Source organism: Mus musculus, chromosome 19, assembly GCF_000001635.26.
Source record: "Mus musculus strain C57BL/6J chromosome 19, GRCm38.p6 C57BL/6J".
Lineage (NCBI taxonomy): Eukaryota > Metazoa > Chordata > Mammalia > Rodentia > Muridae > Mus > Mus musculus.
The window spans coordinates 31,974,402-31,996,326 of NC_000085.6; the positions used below are offsets into that span (position 1 = coordinate 31,974,402).

A 21,925-nucleotide genomic window follows, 5' to 3' on the forward strand; every position below is an offset into this window, starting at 1 on the left:
CAAGGCCTAGGAAATAGGGGGGTTGTGGTATTGCATTATTCATGAGAAGGTCTGCTAGAGCAGAACCCCCTGGTGCTAGCCTTCATAAGGCTCAAAAGAGTAGCATTATGGTGTGAAATCCTTACCTGTCATTAAGCTGACCCTAGGCAGGACTGCTTTATCATTACTGTAAACACCTACCTGGTTCCTGTAAGTCCCTTTGAAGTCACTCCTTTGTTTTGTGTCAGGCAACTTCAATGTACTTTGCCTGCTGTGACTTCCTACCCCCTTTATTTTCTGTCCTATACAAGACTGGTGTTCACTTTGTGACAATACATTCAGATTCTACACAATTTCCTGTGTGCATCTGTCTGTCATTCCCGCCGACTCCTTGCCCACCTGTGACTAGAGACCCTTTCCACGCAGACAAAGGGACCCAGAGGGTCTGCAGCAGGGGATACTTGGGTTTGTATTCATTTTAATAGTTATTACAGAGAAATGCTACCAATCAGATCACATTTAGGCACTGGGGCCAGAATGGCTAACACATAGCTGACTCAGGCTGGAGAGATGGCTCAGCCATTAAAGGTTACGCTTCCAATCAAAATATGAGAGGACTCCATAGGTCTACATTATAAGAGAGTGAGTTGCCAGGAAGAGAGTTGGCACAAAAAAAAATGGAAAAAAGGGAAAAGAAGCTATGTTAGGTGAGGTGGTTCTCTGAGCAGGGGTCACTTAGCTAAATGGTAAGGGGTTGGTGGAAAGAGCAGGCCACCCAGAGGGGATGACAAATGTAGATCATCTACAAACTACAGAAAATGAAAAATACCTAAAATATACAGTATACAGCCTACCATTCAAAAATGACAACTTAAATAAGATGGTCTAGAAAATAATTTCTTCACAAATAGTAGAGATGGCGAGACTAAATACTATATATACTAAATATCTATAGGTAAATAGAGAAGAATCACAGAAGAGCTTTCTCAGAAGTGAAAAATGAAATGAAATGAAATGAAATGAAATGAAATGAAATGAAATGAAATGAAATAAATTGAAGTCACCACACCCAGATGGTTTCAGAACAGAACTCCAAGAAAACAAGATCAGGCAACACACCTGAGATCTAAGAAAGTATAGACAAAGAAGCAGGGGTTTAAATTCAGTAAATCTCTCTGTAAAAATGAATATAATATTGTTACCAATAATTAACAAATACTATAAACACACACACATACACACTCATGCACACATGTGCACGCATGTGTGCACATGCGCACACACCACAAAACAGAACAATCTCATTGGTCTAGGTTCATTTCTGTTACCATGATAAAATATCCTGACAGAAAAGCAACTTCTAGGAGGGAGTGTTTAGTTTAGCTAGCAACCCCAGGCTACAGTCCATCACTGATTTCTGAAAGCAAACAATGAAACCCTATAGGTACTGGGGAAAGGAGAAATTTTCTAAATTTCTTTAGAACTGAAAAGCAGATAATTTTTTCTTACTTTTATTCAAAACCCGAGTTCAATGAACTAGAAAGTGATTGTCTAGTTAGTGCTTCTGTTGTGATAAAATGGCCACTAAAAAGTGACTGAGGGAGGAAAGGGTTAATCTGGCTCACCCTTGAACAGGAAGTGGGGAGAGGGAGGAAGCAGAGAGAGGAGGCTTTACTTCCTGGATTCCTTCCTCTGCCTGCTCAACCTGCTTTCTTACAGAATTTACATCTGCCTGCCCAGAGATGCTGCTGCCAAGAGTGACCCTGCTCCATCAATCATCAGTCAAGCCTGTAGGCCAGGCTAAGGGAGGCAATTCCTCAGCTGAGGCTCCCTCTTCCCAGGGGACTCTAGTTTGTGTCTAGTGGGCAAAAACTAACCAGCACAGTAATTCGTGGTTAATAAAAATTTTAATTTTTCTCAATGAGCAAAAATGTTAATGTTTTAAGGAACCATGATTTCCGGTATAAAATGAATAAAATAAAATTCAGAGAAATTAAATCAACCGCTGTCATTTTCACTGCAGTTGAAGCACCAGGCTGTTCTTATTTCCTTCCTTGTGAAATATGCACATGTCCAATTTCTCTCCAGTGACAAGACCATGAAGCAATAGGGAGCACTGGGCATCTCGAAATGGAACAGAGGCCCAGACCTTAGCACAACTGATTCCATGATGGAAGCACCATTCAGGCCATAAAACTCAGCACATAGACAGTGCCACATGCCAAAACTAAAACCAAAAAACAATCCATATATGTTCATAGTTCTGGGAAAGCCTCAAAATGTACTAACCTTGCTCTGTAGCTTCTACAGTGCTGCTTCTGCCTGTTTTTGTTAACTGAAGTATGTCAATGCAGAGCATGGCTTTTGTGCTTAAACACTCACAAATGAGAAAAGAAGAATTCTGGGGGTCGCATTGAAGTCCCAAGCTCTAGACCTCAAGATATTGGGGTTCTCAGAGGCCATTGGAGCAAGGAAGAGTATGGTGATCAGGGAACTTCTAGGGTCAATTGCTGCCTAATGCTTCAAAGGCACCTTTGAAATGACACCTCCATTCCAAAGGAAACAAATTAGAAAGTTGCCTGGTCTGTCACCTCCAAGGGTAAGTCTGGTTAAGATGCCTTCTGTTTGGACATAAAGGAGAGGTCAGACTTGGCTGCTGATCCAGTGTCCAGGAACTAAGATGTCTCTGGATCCTTCTGTCTGTTCAGGTTATAAACATGGCCACCCCTGGTTGTCTTTATTCTCTCTCTCTCTCTCTCTCTCTCTCTCTCTCTCTCTCTGTGTGTGTGTGTGTGTGTGTGTGTGTGTGTGTGTGTGTTTCTGTGTGTTTGTCAGTTCTGCTTCCCTGTATTAACAATGGCTTTCTCTGGTGTGAGAACTCCCTGGCTCAAGCCCATAGAACAGAACTGATTGATCTGACCCAGGCTCTCAGATGGAGGAAAGCCTACCACCATATACACAGCCCCCCAGTCTGGATGCTCTCACTACCAGGCATGGTAGAAGGTGGACCTATCCTTATAAGTGACTTGACCTTTCTTTCTTGCTGCTTTTAATACCCATTCTTTACTCTGTGTTCTAAATATTTTACCTATAGTATTTGAATTATAATAGTTTGTGAGGCTTTTACTTTCTAGTGCTGCTAATTTGGAGTTCTGTAGGGTTCTTATAGCTGGATGGCCATCTTTTTCCCTAGGATATTATGCCTAAAAGTTCACCCTAAGAAAGGCTTGGTGCTACACTGGGATCATGAACACCCAGTGTAGTCACTGGCTGGCTGATAAAAACTTTCGGTTGACTTAAACCCATGTTTCAATAGTCTTCTTGGTGAATACCCCACTATCAGTGGTTGCTATGTTGCTTTTCCCAGGAGACAAAAGAAACCTGTTTTGGAGAAATATCTGACTGTCTTTTAAAGGAATGGATCAGGCTGACAGCTACTAAATCTAGTGCCAATCATAGTTGAAGTGAAAAGACAGGCACTATGTGTCTATGGCTTTGTGTAATAGAGAAAGAAAAAAAAACATTTACTACAAAAGCCTTATTGGCAAACAGAAATGAAATTAACCTTAATCTAATTAAAATGAAGCTACAACTAATAATTAAACCAGGTCTACAGTCATGGCACCCATCTGTAATCTCATGAGTGCTACTCATAGGAGGGCCACAGATTCAAGGGCATCCTTGGCTCTATAGCAAGCTGAAGGTCAGGCTGAGATCCTACATGGGGAAAAAAAAGACTAAATAAATAAACAGATAAGGAGCTGAGATGTTCCCATAATGAAGGGTTTGCCTGTCATGCCAGCGTAAGGACCACATTTCGGATTCCCAGTATCCATATAAAAGCCAGGTGTGTGTGGCAGCCTGCCTGAAATCTCAGCATTGGAGGATTCCCCAGGGAAGCTGGGCACTGAGGCTAGCAGAATCTGCACAATCCAGTTCACCCAGAGACCTTAATCTCAAGAAAAACACTGGAGAGTAATCAAGAAGTACACCTGAGGTCAACTTCTAGCTTTGAACTATGTGCACAAACATGCACTCACATGCATGAGCATACACACTACATGCACATGACACACAATATACATACATAAAGGAAGAAAGAAAGGAAAGAGAGAGAGGAAGGAAGGAAGGAAGGAAGAAAGAAAGGAAGGAAGGAAGGAAGTAAAACAGAGAGAACAAAAAAGAGAGAGAGAAAGAAAGAGAGAAAGAGAGAAAGAGAGAAAGAAAGAAAGAGAGAGAGAGAGAGAGAGAGAGAGAGAGAGAGAGAGAGGAAGGAAGGAAGGAAGGAAGGAAGGAAGGAAGGAAGGAAGGAAGGAAGGAAGGAAGGAAGGAAGGGGAAAAGAAAGAAAGAGAGGGAGGGAAAGCCTGCAAAGCTCATGATACACTGACATATGTGAAAATCAGAAAGCTGATCTAAAATCTTATCTCATGAACATATAGAGTCCTTTAAGGAGGATATAAATAACTCACTGAAAGAAATTCAGGAAATACAGTTAAACAGATAGAAGCCATTAAAGAGGAAACAAATTAATCTCTTAAAGAAGTACAGGAAAACACAAACAGGTGAAGGAATTGAAAAAAGTGGTCCAAGACCCAAAAGTAGAAATAGAAACAATAAAGAAAACACAAATGGAGGCAACCATTAAATGGAAAACCTAGGAAAGAGGTCAGGAATCACAGATATAAGCATCACCAACAGAGTACAAGAGATAGAAGAGAGAATCTCAGGTGTAGAAGGTACCTTAGAAAATATTGACACAACTGTCAAAGAAAATTCAAAACATAAAAATCTTCTAACCCAAAGCATCCAGGAAATTCAGGACACAATGAAAAGACCAAATCTAAGAATAATCAGAATAGAGGAGAACGAAGATTCCCAGCTCAAAGGACTTGAAAATGTCTTCAACAAAATCATAGAAGAAAACTTCCTCAACCTAAAGAAAGTGATGGCCAAGAGGTACAAAAAGCCTATAGAACACTTTTTCTTTTTTCTTTTTCTTATCATGAATATTAATTGCTATTTTCTTTTTCTTTAATATTTTTTCTTTTATTGGATATTTTATTTATTTACATATCAAATGTTATCTCCTTTCCCAGTTTCCCCTCTGGAACCCCCCTGTACCATCCCCCTCCCCTTGCTTCTATGAAGGTGTTCTACCACCTACTCCTGCCTCCCTGCCCTGGAATTTCCCTACACTGAGGCATCAAGCCTTCACAGGACCAAGGGCCTCTCCTTCTCCTAACAAGGCCATCCTCTGCTACATATGCAGCTGGAGCCATAGGACACTTTTTCCTAAATGTGAATGTTTCCCTATGGCCTGCTTTCCAAATCTTTGTTTCCTTCCTGTTATTCTCTTCATTTTTTTTCTTTTTCCAATTTTTTATTAAGTATTTTCTTCATTTACATTTCAAATGCTATCCCAAAAGTCCCCTATACCCTCCCCCCACCCTGCTCCACTACCAACAGATTGGGAAATGATCTTTACCAGATAGGGGATTAATATCCAATATATATAAAGAACTCAAGAAAATGGACTCCAGAAAATCAAATAACCCCATTAAAAAATGGGGCACAGAGCTAAACAAAGAATTCTCAACTGAGGAATATCAAATGGCTGAGAAGCACCTGAAAAAATGTTCAACATCCTTAATCATCAGGGAAATGCAAATCAAAACAACACTGAGATTCCACCTCACACCAGTCAGAATGGCTAAGATCAAAAATTCAGGTGACAGCAGATGCTGGCAAGGATGTAGAGAAAGAGGAACACTCCTCCATTGTTGGTGGGATTGCAAGCTTGTACAACCACTCTGGAAATCAGTCTGGCAGTTCCTTAGAAAATTGGACATAGTACTCCCAGAGGATCCAGCAATACCTCTCCTGGGCATATATCCAGAAGATGTCCCAACCGGTATGAAGGACACATGCTCCACTATGTTCATAGCAGCCTTATTTATAATAGCCAGAAGCTGGAAAGAACCCAGATGTTATTCTCTTCTTTTAGCAAAGCCATCAACTTCTTTTTCTCCTTCTGTGATCTCTCATCATTTGTCTTAGTTTCTCTCCCTACTTTACATTCCCCAGTATGTGTTAGATTTTTCCACTTGGACATTTTGTCAAAGGCTCACATGTCCTAAATCAGATTGCGGTCGGTGTCCAGGATCGTCTCTCTTTTACCTTTCTCTAACTTGGGCTGTTATAATCCCCTAAATGATGTTTTCAGAATTTCATTGTTTCCAACCTGTTCTCCTCAATCTCATCTCTCAGACGACCAATATTCCATGTGTTGTAATTATAGCTACTTCCGTACCAAGACCCTCCTGCATCATTCCTAGACCAGCTGTACTGACTGTACATTCCATCCTCTCTAGGTCTAGATCACAGCAACAGGCTCTTCATCCTTCTCATTCTATTTCAGACCTTCAGACTATGCTAACATGAGGTATCAAAGCAGACTTTCGAGAAAAGAGTTGGGAAAACATAGAGACATTCAGGCCAATTAGGATTTGGTGCTCAGAGGAAGCACTTTGGCTTTTTAGTTTCTGCAATTTTCCAGAGCCACCAGGCCAACTGAACACCTATGTATACCAAATGTGATGCCAATGACTTACTCTTTTTTTATTAGATATTTTCTTCATTTACATTTCAAATGCTATCCCGAAAGTCCTCTATACCCTCCCCCTGCCCTGCTCCCCAACCCACCCACTACTCCCGCTTCCTGGCCCTGGCATTCCCCTGTACTGGGGCATATGATCTTCACAAGACCAAGGGCCTCTCTTTCCATTGATGACTGACTTATTCTTATTCTAATATCATAATCCAAAAAAAGATAAATGTTCTTCTTTTAGTAATTAAAATATTGAAATCAAGAGACTGGGCCTTTACAAAATTACTTCATTCTGGGGCTGAAGAAATGAATCAGCAGCCAAGAATGTGTGCTGCTCTTGCAGAGGAACCAAGTTCAGATCCCAGCATCTATTTCAGGTACCTAACAACTGCCTATAACTCTAGATCCAGGGAATCCAGGGACCCAGCAACTCCCTGTCCTTTTGTTTGCATGTGCACACACACACACACACACACACACACACACACACACACACACAATTAAAACCAAATTAAGTCTTTAATAACAATTTACTCAAAGTCTGACACCATTTAATAGTAGAATGAAGATTCAAGCCAGGTACTTCCTAGAATGCCCTCTCATCAGCATTAATGCCAAAGAAATCAAAAGTCACTGATGCTATCACCATTTTACACATCAAGCAAAGAAGTAGCCTTCCACGATCAGAGAGCCACAGTAGGCTAAAGCCCATGTTTCTCTTCTACTTTACACAGCTTCCTATTTACATCTACACCCAAAAGCCACCCTCAGTCCCCTGAGATTCTATTACGTTCGTAAGTGATCAAGAGGAACTGATAAAAAGAGGGACTGGAAAAGCAAAGCATGTTCTTTTAAGGTCCCTTGTGAGAGAGTAGAGAAGGGAAGATGCTGTACCACGGAGGAAATGGGTACCAGGTAAGCTGACATCATCAGATCAGGTTAACAGACACTATATCCCTATAGCTTTGGCTGGAGCAGGTGGTTTGGAAAGTCTCATGGTCATTTCAGCATAAAGAGTACCCAGGAACTTTTGCAAAACCATGTGTCTATTTAATATGTGACTTCATCAGGCAAGGAAGCTGGGGGTGTTCTTGTCCTCCATTTAGTAAGGCTTAGCAAACCTGGAAGGCATCTTTCCAGGAGGTACAGGTTCTGTGCCTATGTGATATGATACTCAGCAGGTGCAAAAATGAACAAAGAAATCACAAATCTGGGTGATATTCGCTCCTGCCTTAAACCCAGCACTCGGAGGCAGAGGCAAGCAGACCTCTGAGCTTGTGGCCAGCTTGGTCTATAGAGCAAGCTTCAGGATAGCCAGGGACATACTGAGAAACCCTGTCTAAGAACGAAAGAAAAAAAGGAAGGAAGGAAGGAAGGGAGGGAGGGAGGGACGGAGGGAGGAAGGAAGGAAGGAAGGAAGGAAGGAAGGAAGGAAGGAAGGAAGGAAGGAAGGAAGGAAGGAAGGAAGGAAGGAAAGAAGCAGCATCCCAGGTCTGGAAACATGAGGTATATGGGAAAAAAATCAGTTCAAGCAGAAAGACAAAGTCAAAACCCATAAAAACAGAAGGGTGAGGTACCACCAATATCATGGGAAACTAAAGTTAGTGCTATTGGTTACAAAAGATGTGCTTTATTATTGACGTATAGGGCTAATACATTCAAGGACATTTACACCGTAAGAGAACAGTTTCAAGGAGAGAAATGCAAATAGAAACCATTTGTTACAAACTCAGTGTTATAGTCCTGGCCAATGTCCTTTTATATCCTTGATAAAATACTTGCTATTTCCTCTACCTGGTACCTATATATAATGTCTGTACAGCTGACACAGGGCACTGATTCTTAGTCTACACTCGATCGCTCCTTGGTAACTATGTCAACAGACTCTCCTCTCTCCTCATTGGAATTCAAACTATCATTGAGTATCAATGCACAACTTGGAGGGAAAATTTGGGAAAGTATAGTAACATCTAGGCCTGTCGTGATTCAGTTCTCAATGAAAGAGAATATACAATACCTGGCCTGCGCACTGGCACAAACTCCATATTCCCTTTCCTTTGGCTAATTTCTTCATCTACTTTAGGTCTTAACTAAGAGGTTATTTCCCAGGAAACCTATACTGAGTTGTCATCTCTGGTACCATGAATACTATAGCAGTGGGGGATATGGTGTACATTAAGCATCGATTGACCTATATGCTTTATCCATTAAACTCCAAGTTCAATGATTAAGAAAAAACAACTGTGTCGCCTCACCATGTTTTAATCCTATAGATTTAATCAGCCACAAAGTACACAGGTGCTCCAAACAAACTTACTAAAGAAATATTCTTTCCAATGGAAATTTCGGGTTCCTCTTGAGGATTGTGGTTCTGATAGCTTTTCTAAGATGTATCTCCTAGGGTAAAACTCACTGTTGTTATTATAAAGAGAAACTAGGTTAGGGTGTAGATATGGTAACCTTTAGGTGTGGCCATAAATGAGATGCAAAAAGTGATGTGATGTTGTCAAGAGCTGATGCATGATTTTTCATGCCCGACTCTCCAGATCACAGGTTCCCTTCCCTCAGTGATGGAGGAGTTTTTTGTTTTGTTTTTTTTTAAGAAGCTATGTACAGATATGTCATGCACATATCATGGATCAAGAAGTAAATCTCTAAAGTTGCAAAATACTTTGTTTTGTTGACATACTTTTAAGAAGTTGCACCCTTCATCTCTTTCTCCTCATTATCAGGACTTGCCTTTGCTTCTCAATGTGAGAAAACAACAAATGTCCTCTTTCCAAGGCTCCCTTGCAGCTATGAATGTTCACGTGGTATAGTTCTAGAGAAGAGAAAATAAGGAGTATTTTCCTTGTATTCTTACTAGCTTCTACTTTCCAAAAAAAAAGAGATCCTAAACATAATCTTCCAGAATCTTCCTTCCCCCTTTACTCCCCCCTTGCCCCAGCCTGCAATTGTACAAAGCAATATTTTGATCACTCTAGCATCCCCCTTCGCTGGGGCATCAAGCCTCCACAGGACCAAGGTCCTCCCCTCCCATTGATGCCAGATAAGGCCATCCTCTGCTATCTATGTGTCTGGAGCCATGGATCCCTTCATATATACTCTACTGCCCACCTCAAATAACATGAAACCACAGCCCTCTTCCATCTCTTCTTGAGAGAGTCTGCATTACCTCTCATTACAAATCACTTTCCCCAAACATTTTTTTGTCCAAGTATAATTCTTAATTTATTATTAAATATAATCTTGAATGCTGACAGTTTTTACAGAATGTCCATCAAAAACAAAACAAAATGAAAACATAGACCTGGAAAAGGAATTACTCTAGGCTTTCTGACGGAATCACGGAATCCTTGAAATCAGAGCAGGCAAGGCACAGCACAGTAAAGCACAGACAGGTGGACATGATAAACAAACCCTTCTCAGAAACAGTGCTCTCACCAACACAGCCAAACACTTTCCACATTCAGCGCCCTTTTCCAGAGGTTCCTCCATGTATTTTGGCTCCATGAAGCTATTTCCAGGCAGAGACACAAACAAGATCTGTGACTTTAGATGAACTGGCCATATCAGTTACCTAGTGAGGTTCCTTTATGCGCAAGTAAGTCACTATGGTTGGATAATGCAGGGACCTGGTTGTTTTTTTGTTTTTTGTTTTTTTTACAGATTTTATACACTAGAAGCACACAGGCTTGAAGAGACTAAGTCTACTGGGAAATTATGTTTCTGTGATTTATTTCCATGCAGGGCTGGGCACACCGATTACTAGTGATGTAATGGCCACTGTGGGATAGTTACCAGTGAGAAAGGAGAAACTCCTACTCAGACTTTGAGAAAAGCTTCACTGGGAGGAATGATGGTGGGAAATGAATCCTTGTATAATCCTTATATTGTTCTAAGTCATGAGAAATAAATTTTAAACAATACCATGTGTATGTGCATGTGTGTGTGTGTGTACATGTGTGTGTGTGTATATATATATATATTGTGTGTGTGTGTATAGTTTTGAGATCAACTATTTTGAACCTTTATACTTAATACGGTATTCCCATCAGGAGACATGTTCACAACCCTTGAAAATCCCGATCAGTTTATTCTTCAGCAGTTAGCATCCATAGAACTACCAAGTGGGAAATGGAGTTACCAAAATATGCTCCAGGTGCCTTTTGATTCAATCTTCGATGTTTAAATAGGTAAACCATAGGGAAATAAATGAAGATTTACCTTACCACTATTGTTCTTTTAAAACAGATTCAGTCTTGAAATGAAGTTCGGTTTCCTCCTAAAATGCTCTTTTTACCTACCTACACAATTATGACTGGGGTTCAAAAATTGGCTTTAGTTAACTTACATAATTTTAAATGCAGCTAGGACTTTCAGACAATTCTCATTAATTAGACTGTCGAGATCATAATTTCTAAAACATTATTTTCAGATTCATATTTAAAAATTATTTGGGGCTGCTTTCCTCCCAAATCAGAACACCCAGCCTGGAAAACAGGAAATGGAGGCGTAACATTTGTGATTTTCAAATGCCTCTCCAGAATCTATATTTCTCATTAAATATTTACTTTGTCCTTCAAAGGAATTGTCAGCCCAATCATTTCGATATGATGTCTGTAATTGTGAAGACCCAGGAATGAGTACCATATTGGATATGTGGGTTTAAATAACTATTCAGTGATTCAAGGGAGCCATGAGGGAGGGAGTAGCTGATAAAAGAACAGATACATTTAAAACTTCCTCTTTGATAACTACATTTCCAGCCTTAACACTTTTGTTTTAAAAATCTACATTCAAGGCAAAGCTTTGTAATGTGAGGTACATTTGATTGGCGAAAACATTAAAAATCATTTAGAGTAAATGCTGGGAGGAAGAGGTGTGACTTAGCAGGATAAGGACACTTTGAGGAATACAAGGCATAAATCAAAGCACTGCAAGTGACATTCGCATAGTTGGACTCTGGAGGTAATTGCGGAAATGATCTGAGCATGAACAATAACCCTGAGCCAGGCAGATCCATTCTAAAGTGACTTATCAGAAGGACTATGCTTGTTTGGATGCAAAAACAAAATAAAACAAAACAAAACTGGTATGCTAATTTTCTGGGTATATTTTAGCTGGGCTCAAATATTTGTAGTAAAGTTACATGGTATTTTGTAAATATGACTAGGGAAAAATATACTAACCTTATTCTAACCTAAAGAGAATCAAAGCTCCTTTTCCTCTCTGTAAAATCAAGTATCATTCTAGAGGACTTCTAGAAAGTTCTCTAGTGTTCTCATTTAGTAAGTCTATAAATAAATAGGATAAACATTATTCACATATCTTCAAATACTGTCATTATATTTCAGGGATTTCATATTAGAGGGAATTATCTCTTAAACAACCACAGAGCTTCAAGGAAAATCATGCTTTAGGATAAAGATCACAAGGTATTTGGTTGTCAGTGGCCCTTCTCTCATATTCTCTTGCTCACTAATAACTCTTTCTCTCTCACTCTCTCTCTCATTCTCTCACTCTCTCTCTCCCTCCTTTCTTCCCTCCCTCCCCCTCCTCCCTCCCTCCTCCCTCTCTCTTCCTGTTAGCATGCATACTCATAATCATACAACAACACAAACACATACCTCTGTCCCATTAGCAATAAATGACCTGTCCCCCAAACAGAGACAATTACAGAAATTAAACTGGCAGTTCACATTTGTGTGAATTCACTCTATAATGTGCACAGAGAAAAGCTTTTCTTCAATATCTGTCAACTTTTCACTAAGTAGTGACAACTTCAAAAGGAGAAGAAATTCCTTCAAATGCTAGTATGACAGCGGGTTTCAGAAGTTCCTGCTTCCGATTGTGTCCAAAATATCTTATTCTGTAGATTCCAGGGTAGGCAGTATCTGGAATATGCCAGTATATTGTTGCATTGCTCAGACCCAGTATTCCTTTGTGCCAATAAAACCTGTTAATAGAAAACAAATAATAATAAAAAAATACAACATTGCTCTTTAAAATGTGTAATTTTTAATCCTGAATGCAAGCTCTTACCTACCAGATGAGTTCAACCTCCCGATATACAACATTTAACCTAGTGGCCCAGTTTGCAGTGCCCACCTTATGCCAGGGCCTTGCTAAGTAAGTTCACTCTTCTAACATCTTCTTCAGTCCCCAAATGTACCCTGAGTCCCACACCTAATGCCTCAGCCTAGTCTAGACAGCCACATACATCTGGCCCATAATCCCCAAGCTTTGGAAAGAATGTGCATGAGTCCCAGTTCCCCTCCTACTACTTGATTCTATCATACCTGCACTATGGACCTATCTACCTGCACTATGGATTCTATCATACCTGCACTATGGACCACTTTCAGGATCGGCCCAGCTTGCACATCCTATGCTCTGTCCCAGCCTGCTTGTGTCCACATTAGACATAAAACCAACTGAAGAAGTCCACATGCCCAGGTCTCATCACAAATACACAATCAATGTGAAAGAGCAAGACAGTTTGTCCTTCTCTGAAATCCAGCAGTCCTATAGAAGTGTTCTCCAATGATAATTACATGGGTAATCCTCAAGATACAATGTTTGAAGAACAATCATTAACTTCATCCAAGAACTCAAAGACTTTAAAGAAAACACAAAGAAACAAACCAAAGAACTTAGAGAATGGGTGCCTAAGTGATGCTCAAAACACACACACAAATAATGAAGACAATCCAGGACATCAATGCTGAATTCAATAAATATATAGTAACATGAAAGAGAACTCAAGCTAAAGATGGAGATGCATCTGATAATAATCTGAATAACCCAAGGAAAAACTCAAAGGAAACTTTACTAGTTGAATGAATGGATCAAGCATGATATAGAATTTTAGGACTTGAAGGTAAAGGTATTAGACTACACTAACAAAGTAAATGAAAAAAGGAGGAAAGGGCAATCAAAAACTATGGAATACCAGAAAAAGAACACATTTTCAAATTGTAGGCATAGATGAAGAGAATTTCAGGTCAATGGAATAGCCATGATGTTCAACAAGATAATAAAAGAAAACTTCCCCAGACTAAGGAAAGACACAGTGATATAGCTAGAAAAAGCACACAGAACAGAAAATATACAAGACCAGTAAAGAAACTCATTATGGCATATCATTGTTCAAACATTAATACAAGAATCAAAAGGTGAGCATTAAAAGATGCAAGGGAAAAAAACACACTAGTGAAATATAAAGGAAACCCTAGCTGTACAACCTCAAATTTCACAATGCAAACTTCAAGAACCAGAAAAGTATGAAGCAATGCATTCCAAGTCTAAAGACTATAACTACCAACCTAGACTACTATACCCAGAAAAATCTATCTGCCATAGAAGAATGGAGAAAGAAAACCTTTCTAAAATACTAAAAGGCTCTTGTTCACTAAACCAATCCTAAACAGAATACCAGAAGCAATACTTCAGATTCAAGAGAGGAATAATCATAGCCAAGAGACTGTAGAAAGAGAACAGATAAGGTTATAATTACTGATATAGGAATTATATTTAATAGCACAGCCAACAAAAAAAACAACAAAATGATACTATACAATCAACACACACCATTCAACAATAACTTTAACTATTAATGGCTTAACTCTTCAGTCACAAGACAGCCTGGCTGAACCAATTAAGAAACAAAATTCATCTTTCTGTTGTCTATTAAAAAAACTCGTCTTATCTTTAAAGTTAATAGATGAAAAAAACATTTCCAAGCATATGGGACATGGAAATCAAGCAAGCAATTCTTTCATAGTGTCCGTAAAAATAGACTCTGTGCTAAAACTAACCAGAAGAAATAAATAAGGACCCTTGATTCTAATCGAGAGAATGACTAACCAAGAAGACATTATAATTTTAAATTTGTATGTACCAAATTCTAGTCCATCTAACTTTAAAAAAAATCATAGAATTGGAATTAAATACACAGATTAACAACAAACAAATACTAGGTGGCAATTTTAATAGTGTCCCTAGTAGACAAGCCACCTGTACCGAAAGAAAAGAAGAGAAGAGAAGAGAAGAGAAGAGAAGAGAAGAGAAGAGAAGAGAAGAGAAGAGAAGGACGAAAAGAAAAGAAAAATATCAGAATTAAATGGCATCATTCATCAAATAAACCTAATGAATATCTACAGAATATTCCATAGACACACCATAGATTAAACACTCTTCTCAGTATCCCATGGAAGTTTCTCTAAAACAGACCAAATATTGGGATGCAAATCCAATCTTAACAAATTCATTAAAGTTGTCATATTGCCATGTATTCTAGATAACCACAATGTGGTAACAGTTAACAGACAGTGCAACAAGTCTCCAGTAAGTGCACAATTCATGGAGATTAAATAACTTATTTCTGCTTGATGAATGTGTCAAAGAAAAAGAAAAAAAGAAAAAAATTTAAATATCTGCAACTAATGGAAAATGAAACACAACAAAAACTCTAGGACACATTAAAAGTATCTACATTATCTACATTTACATAATATATGAATCAATCGGGCAATAGTGGTGCACACCTTTAATCCCAGCACAAATATCTGCAACTAATGGAAAATGAAACACAACAAAAACTCTAGGACACATTAAAAGTATCTACATTATCTACATTTACATAATATATGAATCAATCTGGCAATAGTGGTGCACACCTTTAATCCCAGCACATAACAGGCACAGGCACATGGATCTATGTGAGCATGAGGCTGGCCTGGTCTACATAGTGAGTTCCAGGATGGCCTGAGCTACATAGAGAAACCCTGTCTCACAAAAGGAAAACAACAACAAAATAGAAAGAGTACAAATAAATGACTTAATGGTGAATGTCAAATATTTGGAAAAGCAGGAACAAACCCAAACCCACTTAGATGGCAAGAAATAATAAAAGCAAGGACTGACACTAAATGGAAACAAACAAACAAAAAAGTCAACAAATCTAAAAGCTGATTCTTTGAGAAGATAAACAAGATCAACAACCAAAAGAAGGGAGGGAGGAGGAAGAAAGGAAGGATGGATGGAAGGATCAAAATTAACATTTAGAAATGAACAAGGAAGCATTGCAATAGACACCAAAGGAATTCAGAATATTCTAAGGGAAGAATACTTGAAAATCTGTACTCTACTGAGTTATGAAATGGAAAAAAAAAAGGACAAATTTCTAGATTTGGTAAAATCACCAAAATTAAACTAATTTAAGAAGAGCTCAAGAATTTAAACAGATGCAAAATAATGAAGTGATGAAAAGAATAATAACATGCCTTCCAACTAAAAAAGGAAGGTCCAGGGCCAGCAGAATCCTATATTAAAGATCTACATCAAATCCTTCTCAAACACTTCAAAAAACTAAAAACAAAAACAGAAAAAGAAGGATCCCTCCTAAGGTGGTTTGAATATGTTTGGCCCAGGGAGATGCACGATTTAGAGGTGTGGCCTTGCTGGAGGAAGTATGTCACTGTGGGAGTGAGGTTTTTTTGAGAGCTTCTGGAGGATGCCAGTCTTCCCTTGTATGTCTTCAGAACAACATGTGAAACTCTTGGCTCTTCCTGTGCCATGCCTGCCTGGAACCTGTCATGCTCCCATCTTGATGATAATGGACTGAACCTCTGAACCTGTATGCAAGCTCCAATTAAATGTTGTACTTATAAAAGCTGCCTTGGTCATGGTGTCTGTTCACAGCAGTAAAACCCTCTAACTAAGACACCTCCCAAACTCCTTCTAAGACGTCAGCATCATGCTAATACCAAAAACAGATAAAGACACAATGAAACAAATGAAAACAGTATCCCTGGTGAACATAGATGTTTTAAATCCTTGGTAAAACACTACAAACCAAATATAGACACATATCAAAAAGATTATCCACAACAATCAAGTTGGCTTTATCCCCAAGATGCAGGAATGGTTAATCATACCTAGCATAAGTCAATAAATATAATCAATCACATAAATAAACTTAAAGACAAAAAGGCATGATCATCTCAATAGATACCGAACATGCCTTTGACAAAAATGAACATACCTCCTGATAAAAATCCTAGAGAAAGAAGTACCAGGAGAACATACCTCAACATAATAAAGGCTATATATGACAAATTCACAGCGGACATCATCCTAAATGGAGAGAACTTGAAACGATTCCACTAAAATCAAGCATGAGAAAGGGCTGCCCACTCTTCCAACCCGCTTTCAATATCATGCTCTAACCACTAGTTAGAGCAATGAGGAAGAGAGAGAAATTACATAAGTACATACGGGCGTGGGGAAGGGAGTCAAGTTATTCCTCCTTGTAGATGATATGCTATGTTACATAAGAGATGCCAAAAGAGATTTCACAAGATACCTTCTCAAAACAATCAACAATTTCAGCCACGTGGCAGTATACAAAAATCAACTTAGGAAAATCTAAAAGCTTTTCTAAATACCACCAATACATGCTGAGAAAGAGATCACAAACACACTCCCATATACACAAGAGAGTCAAAGGAAATAAAATATATAGGAGTAAACCTAAGCAAGGAGGTACAATGGACCTCTACAATGAATTCTACAGAATCATCTCAACTCCTTCACCCAGCTCACTTCTCAACCGGTTTACAAAAAGGCTGGCTAGTCTTTCCAGGAATCCCTGTGACCAGGGAAAACTGAAGTTCATGGAAGCTTGTCTGGGGCCATAGCTCAGAGATATGGCACCTTCTTACTATGTGCCAGAATCTAGATTCCACCTACTACACCACTGAAATAAAGCCAAAGAATGGCAGCTAACACCCCATTAGTACCTAATCCTAAAGAAAGCTGCACTATGCTGCTTCCAGTCAAGACAGTCAAAATGAGGCCTAATAAATCTGTTAAATGTGGCCAGAAGGAGCCTTGGGAATTTGGTATGATTAATATTATGTATTGAGAAGTCTTTTAGTTTGTCCTTCCTACATTGTGAAGCAACTGTTTTCTAAGCTTCCAAGACAAATGATCAATAGACATGTTTACCTCGTCTCCCAGGAGGCATCGTTATACATTATCTGCCAGTCAGCTACAGAGTCCTCGTATTTCTCCACAGTGAGGAAGGTTTGATGGGTCTGAAATACAATTAACACCACTTATCAAGCTCAAGCAGTTAGAGGGAGGTCCGGTCTGCACTGTCTCTCCTTGATACACAGCAATCCAGTCATGCCTGCTGCTGTGAGCACACACAAGGATTTTACCCAAATAACTAGATAACCCCTGTATTCAGTGTCTTCAGAATAACAGTTTACCCTCCCTCAAATAAAATGGAAGTTTAGGAATTTTAAAAAAGCATAATTATGGTGTTCACAGCAAATTAGAGCTGAGAAGAAATTCAACATGAAATGCGATTTTAAAAAGATTTAAGTCAAGATTAAGAGTGAAAGATTTTCTCTAATCAGCAAGGGAATGGGACTTCAACTCTGCCTTTGGATAACTGAATTATTAGTTGCCATGCCTTCCTCAGTCAAAAAGGTAAAAAAACTCATAAATTGCCCCTGTCCTAGGGTTCTAAAGACACCTCTACTAATAATAGATGCCTAGAAACTATAACATAAACAGATTGTGTTTCTATACTGAAAGATAACTAATAAAGCATTGGTTTCAGACCAAGAGTCCAGCCTCAAATACAGGAGAGATTTGAATAATATGACAAATTAATAAATAAAAATGGCCATGTGTCCACTACTATCAAGACATTTAGGCTGCCTCCCTTAAAGGTAGGCATTGTGGGGCAGTGGAGATGGATCAGTTGCTTGCTGGGGGAACACAAGGACCAGAGTTCAGATGCACAGAGCCCACATGCACATGGCAGAGGTGCCTATCGTCCCTGTGCTGGGAGGGTGGAGACAGGGGACCCCCAAAGCTCACCGGCTAGCCACCTTAAGGCTCCAAGTTCAGTGAGAAACTCTGTCTCAAAAAATAAATAAATAGAGAGCAAAGGAAGGAGAGAGTCAATGTTGGTCTTTGGCCTCCATGTGCATGTGCCCACAGCTCACATGTGTGTACACATCGACATGAACGCACACACAAATAGGAGCTGTGCCTAAGTTACTCTTCACAACCCTTTATACCTGCCATTTACAAGTCTTCATATAACTTCGATAAATGGATTACTTATTTATATTTTGGTCAATCATTGTTTAAAACAGTTCTCCAATCATTCGATCGATACACAATACTTTAATAAAAACCGGCTCATAATCACGATGGCTAATCAAGAGATCTGTTTCTGCACATTCAGGGCATAATGGCATTGAGTGAGAGGGATCAGATGAAGTAGTAAGTATGAAGTTCCCTAATAACTAACTCTAGAATACAGATTGGAAAATATACTTAGGTCTCCAAACTATCAGGGACAAAGCTTGTGGTTAACTTTTCCCTACCTCCCTATCATAATCTCTTACAGGTACAATTTACTACAAATTGAATGTTCTGCCACTGAGTTTCCTTATGCACAAAGTAAGGACAATAAGAAAAGCTACTGGATAGCAGTGAAGACTCAATTAGATGCGTGTAACAGCATATACAAAGCATCTAGACTAATACTTGTAGACTACAGTTGTTCAGCAACTGGAGATAATAATTGATGTTTGCAGATGATCAAAGAGCTCTAGACATTGTTTTGTACCATTTCAGAGTTTTGTGAGAAATGAAATCTCCTCTCATTACCATGCTATTATCATCCTGCTCTCACAATGGCGATGAAAGTCCCCTGTGGATGTTGGGTTTGATACAGCATTTCGATGTCTTCAGAAAGCAGTGTTACGAGCATGCAAATGGTCTGGTGGGGCCTGGCTACAGGTGTATACTGACTGCCCAAACATTAGAACACTTCTCCCAAACCTTATATGCGACGATATTATATTGCCACAAGTCTACCATGGAAGTAACGACATTTGAATAGACAGAAACGACGCAGCTCATTTGGGAAGAAAACACTTTGGATTATAAGTGATTTTGGACCCTAAGGAGAATCACAATTTAATGTCTACATCCTCAGTAAGAGGAAGTAAGCAAGCAAAAGGACACTTCCATATTCCATATACCCGCTTTCCTCTAAAATGTTTCTTCAAACTTTGTAGGGAGTTTGTGGTCATGGTTTGTTATCTCCTTTTACTTTGTTTAGCCCTTTAAAGCATGTGTTTACTTTATTTATGTTATTGAGTCCATAGTGTGAGAGGTGTGTGCATGCCACAGAACTCATGTCAAGGCCAGAGGACAGCTTGTGAACGTGGAGTCTCTCCTTCCTCTATGTGGATTTCTGGGAGTGAACTCAGCTTCCTCAGGCTTGGTAACAAACGTATTTACAAATTGCGTCACTTTGCCATCTAAATTCCTTAGTTTGTAAGTCAATGTTGACATATAGCAGTAGCTGGCATCTAAATAGTGATATCTCACCTCTACTTCCCAAGTTCTGGGATAACAAACTTGTGCCACTGTATCTGGCGATGGCTGGCATTCAACTATTGACATCTCACCTCTGCTTCCCAATAAATGGGATTACAAATCTGTGCCACTGTATCTGTTTGCTCAGATTTTGTAGACAGAACCTGTGCTGTTATTTATTGCTTGTTTGGACATAAGACAATTCTAAGGAAATTACAGAAAATTAAACTTATCTCATTTCTAGACATAATATGTGTGTGTGTGTAATATATAATAAAAGCAAAAAAAGATATGTCTTATAATAAATTATTAACAATAATAACTCTAAAATAGGTTTATGGGAAGAGAGGCACTTGCATGTTCTGTTTTCTAAATATGCTGTTTGTTTTTACATTGGCCATATGTTTTTCAAGATTAATAAATAAACATTTTATTGTGCCAAGAGTAAAGAACATGAAAATGGATAATTAATGTAAAATAACAAACAGCAGATGGGCCAGAACCTCAGGGCAGGCTCCAGTGTGTGATCCCATCTTAACACAAGAGTTGGGGAGCAATGCTGGAGGGGTTAGAAAGTCCCCCAAAAGGCAGGGAAACCATGTCCTTTTTTTTTTTTTTTTGGCCCTTTCAATAAGTTAACAAACTTAGTAAGTTCTAAATTTAAATATGTAAATGAGAATGTCTCTGAATTTATAACTTCTGGGGAAGCAGTGTAGTCATGGAGGAGTTATTCTATATGTGGCACTAGAAGAAGTTGATTAAATCTTCATGGGCTCTGATCTCTACATCCAATTCCACCCTAGCTGTACCCACTGAACATTTTCCCACCTCCACAAATAAAGAAAAAGAAAAAAAACCTGATATATGTTTGGATGTGCGATGTCTCCTGTAAAATGAAGGGAAACTTGGTATAAACGTGGAAGACAGCGATGCTCACCTGGTTCTCTGCTGAATTCTTTGGGTTAGCGCCTACAAATATAACTTCAACCACTTCTCCCTGGAAATAAAAACGGCATTGAATTAAGTCTAGATTAAGCCTCTCTATTCAGATTGGAAGCACTGTCTGCGCTATGTTCCAACACCCTAGATGCTGTACACATTCCACACTATTTCATTAAGCGATTCCCTCTAAGTTTGTTAAGAATTAGATCCAAAGAATTTGACTTTGGCAGTATACTGGCTAGTTTTGTGTCAACTTGACACAGCTGGAGTTATCACAGAGAAAGGAGCTTCAGTTGAGGAAATGCCTCCATGAGATCCAGCTGTAAGGCATTTTCTCAATTAGTGATCAAGGGGGAAAGGCCCCTTGTGGGTGGTGCCATCTCTGGGCTGGTAGTCTTGGTTCTATAAGAGAGCAGGCTGAGCAAGCCAGGGGAAGCAAGCCAGTAAAGAACATCCCTCCATGGCCTCTGCATCAGCTCCTGCTTCCTGACCTGCTTGAGTTCCAGTCCTGACTTCTTTCAGTGATGAACAGCAATGTAGAAATGTAAGCTTGCTTCTTGGTCATGATGTTTGTGCAGGAATAGAAACCCTGACTAAGACAGGCAGATTCTAACAAATTAAGATCCAGAGCTATAATTTTCAATGTGACAACACGTGAAAATGGCTTCAACTTATATTGCAGAGAGAGCCCTGTCTTAAAATAGACACATAGACCACAGAGGAATCAGAAGTAAACACACACAACTAGAGTCACCCAATCATTGACAAAGGTGTCAACATATTAACTGGAGAAAAGGCAGCCTCAAAAGACCTCCAACAGCACAGGAAATAATCCCAAAACTAACAAATGAGATTGCAGGAAATTAGAAAGTTTCTTCTGTACAGCAAAGAAAACCATCCACAGAGTAAAGAGGCATTTACAGGATGCAACAAATCTTTGCCAACTGTATAGCTATCTTAGTTTCTTTTCCTATTCCTAT

The 21,925-nt window shown here is 39.1% G+C and overlaps 1 protein-coding gene across 1 annotated transcript in view; it reads right to left on the minus strand.

The window, feature by feature from the left end:
- Nucleotides 1-10,244: 10,244 nt before the first annotated feature.
- The window catches only part of Asah2 (N-acylsphingosine amidohydrolase 2), a 118,495-nt gene continuing 106,814 nt past the window's right edge, over nt 10,245-21,925 (minus strand). Inside the window, exons 22-24 of the mRNA NM_018830.1 lie at nt 20,941-21,000; nt 17,601-17,689; nt 10,245-12,546 (exon numbers count right to left, since the gene is read on the minus strand). Coding sequence (NP_061300.1) covers nt 12,357-12,546; nt 17,601-17,689; nt 20,941-21,000 — 339 coding nt within the window. The 3' untranslated portion in view covers nt 10,245-12,356. The remainder of the gene's footprint in view (nt 12,547-17,600; nt 17,690-20,940; nt 21,001-21,925) is intronic.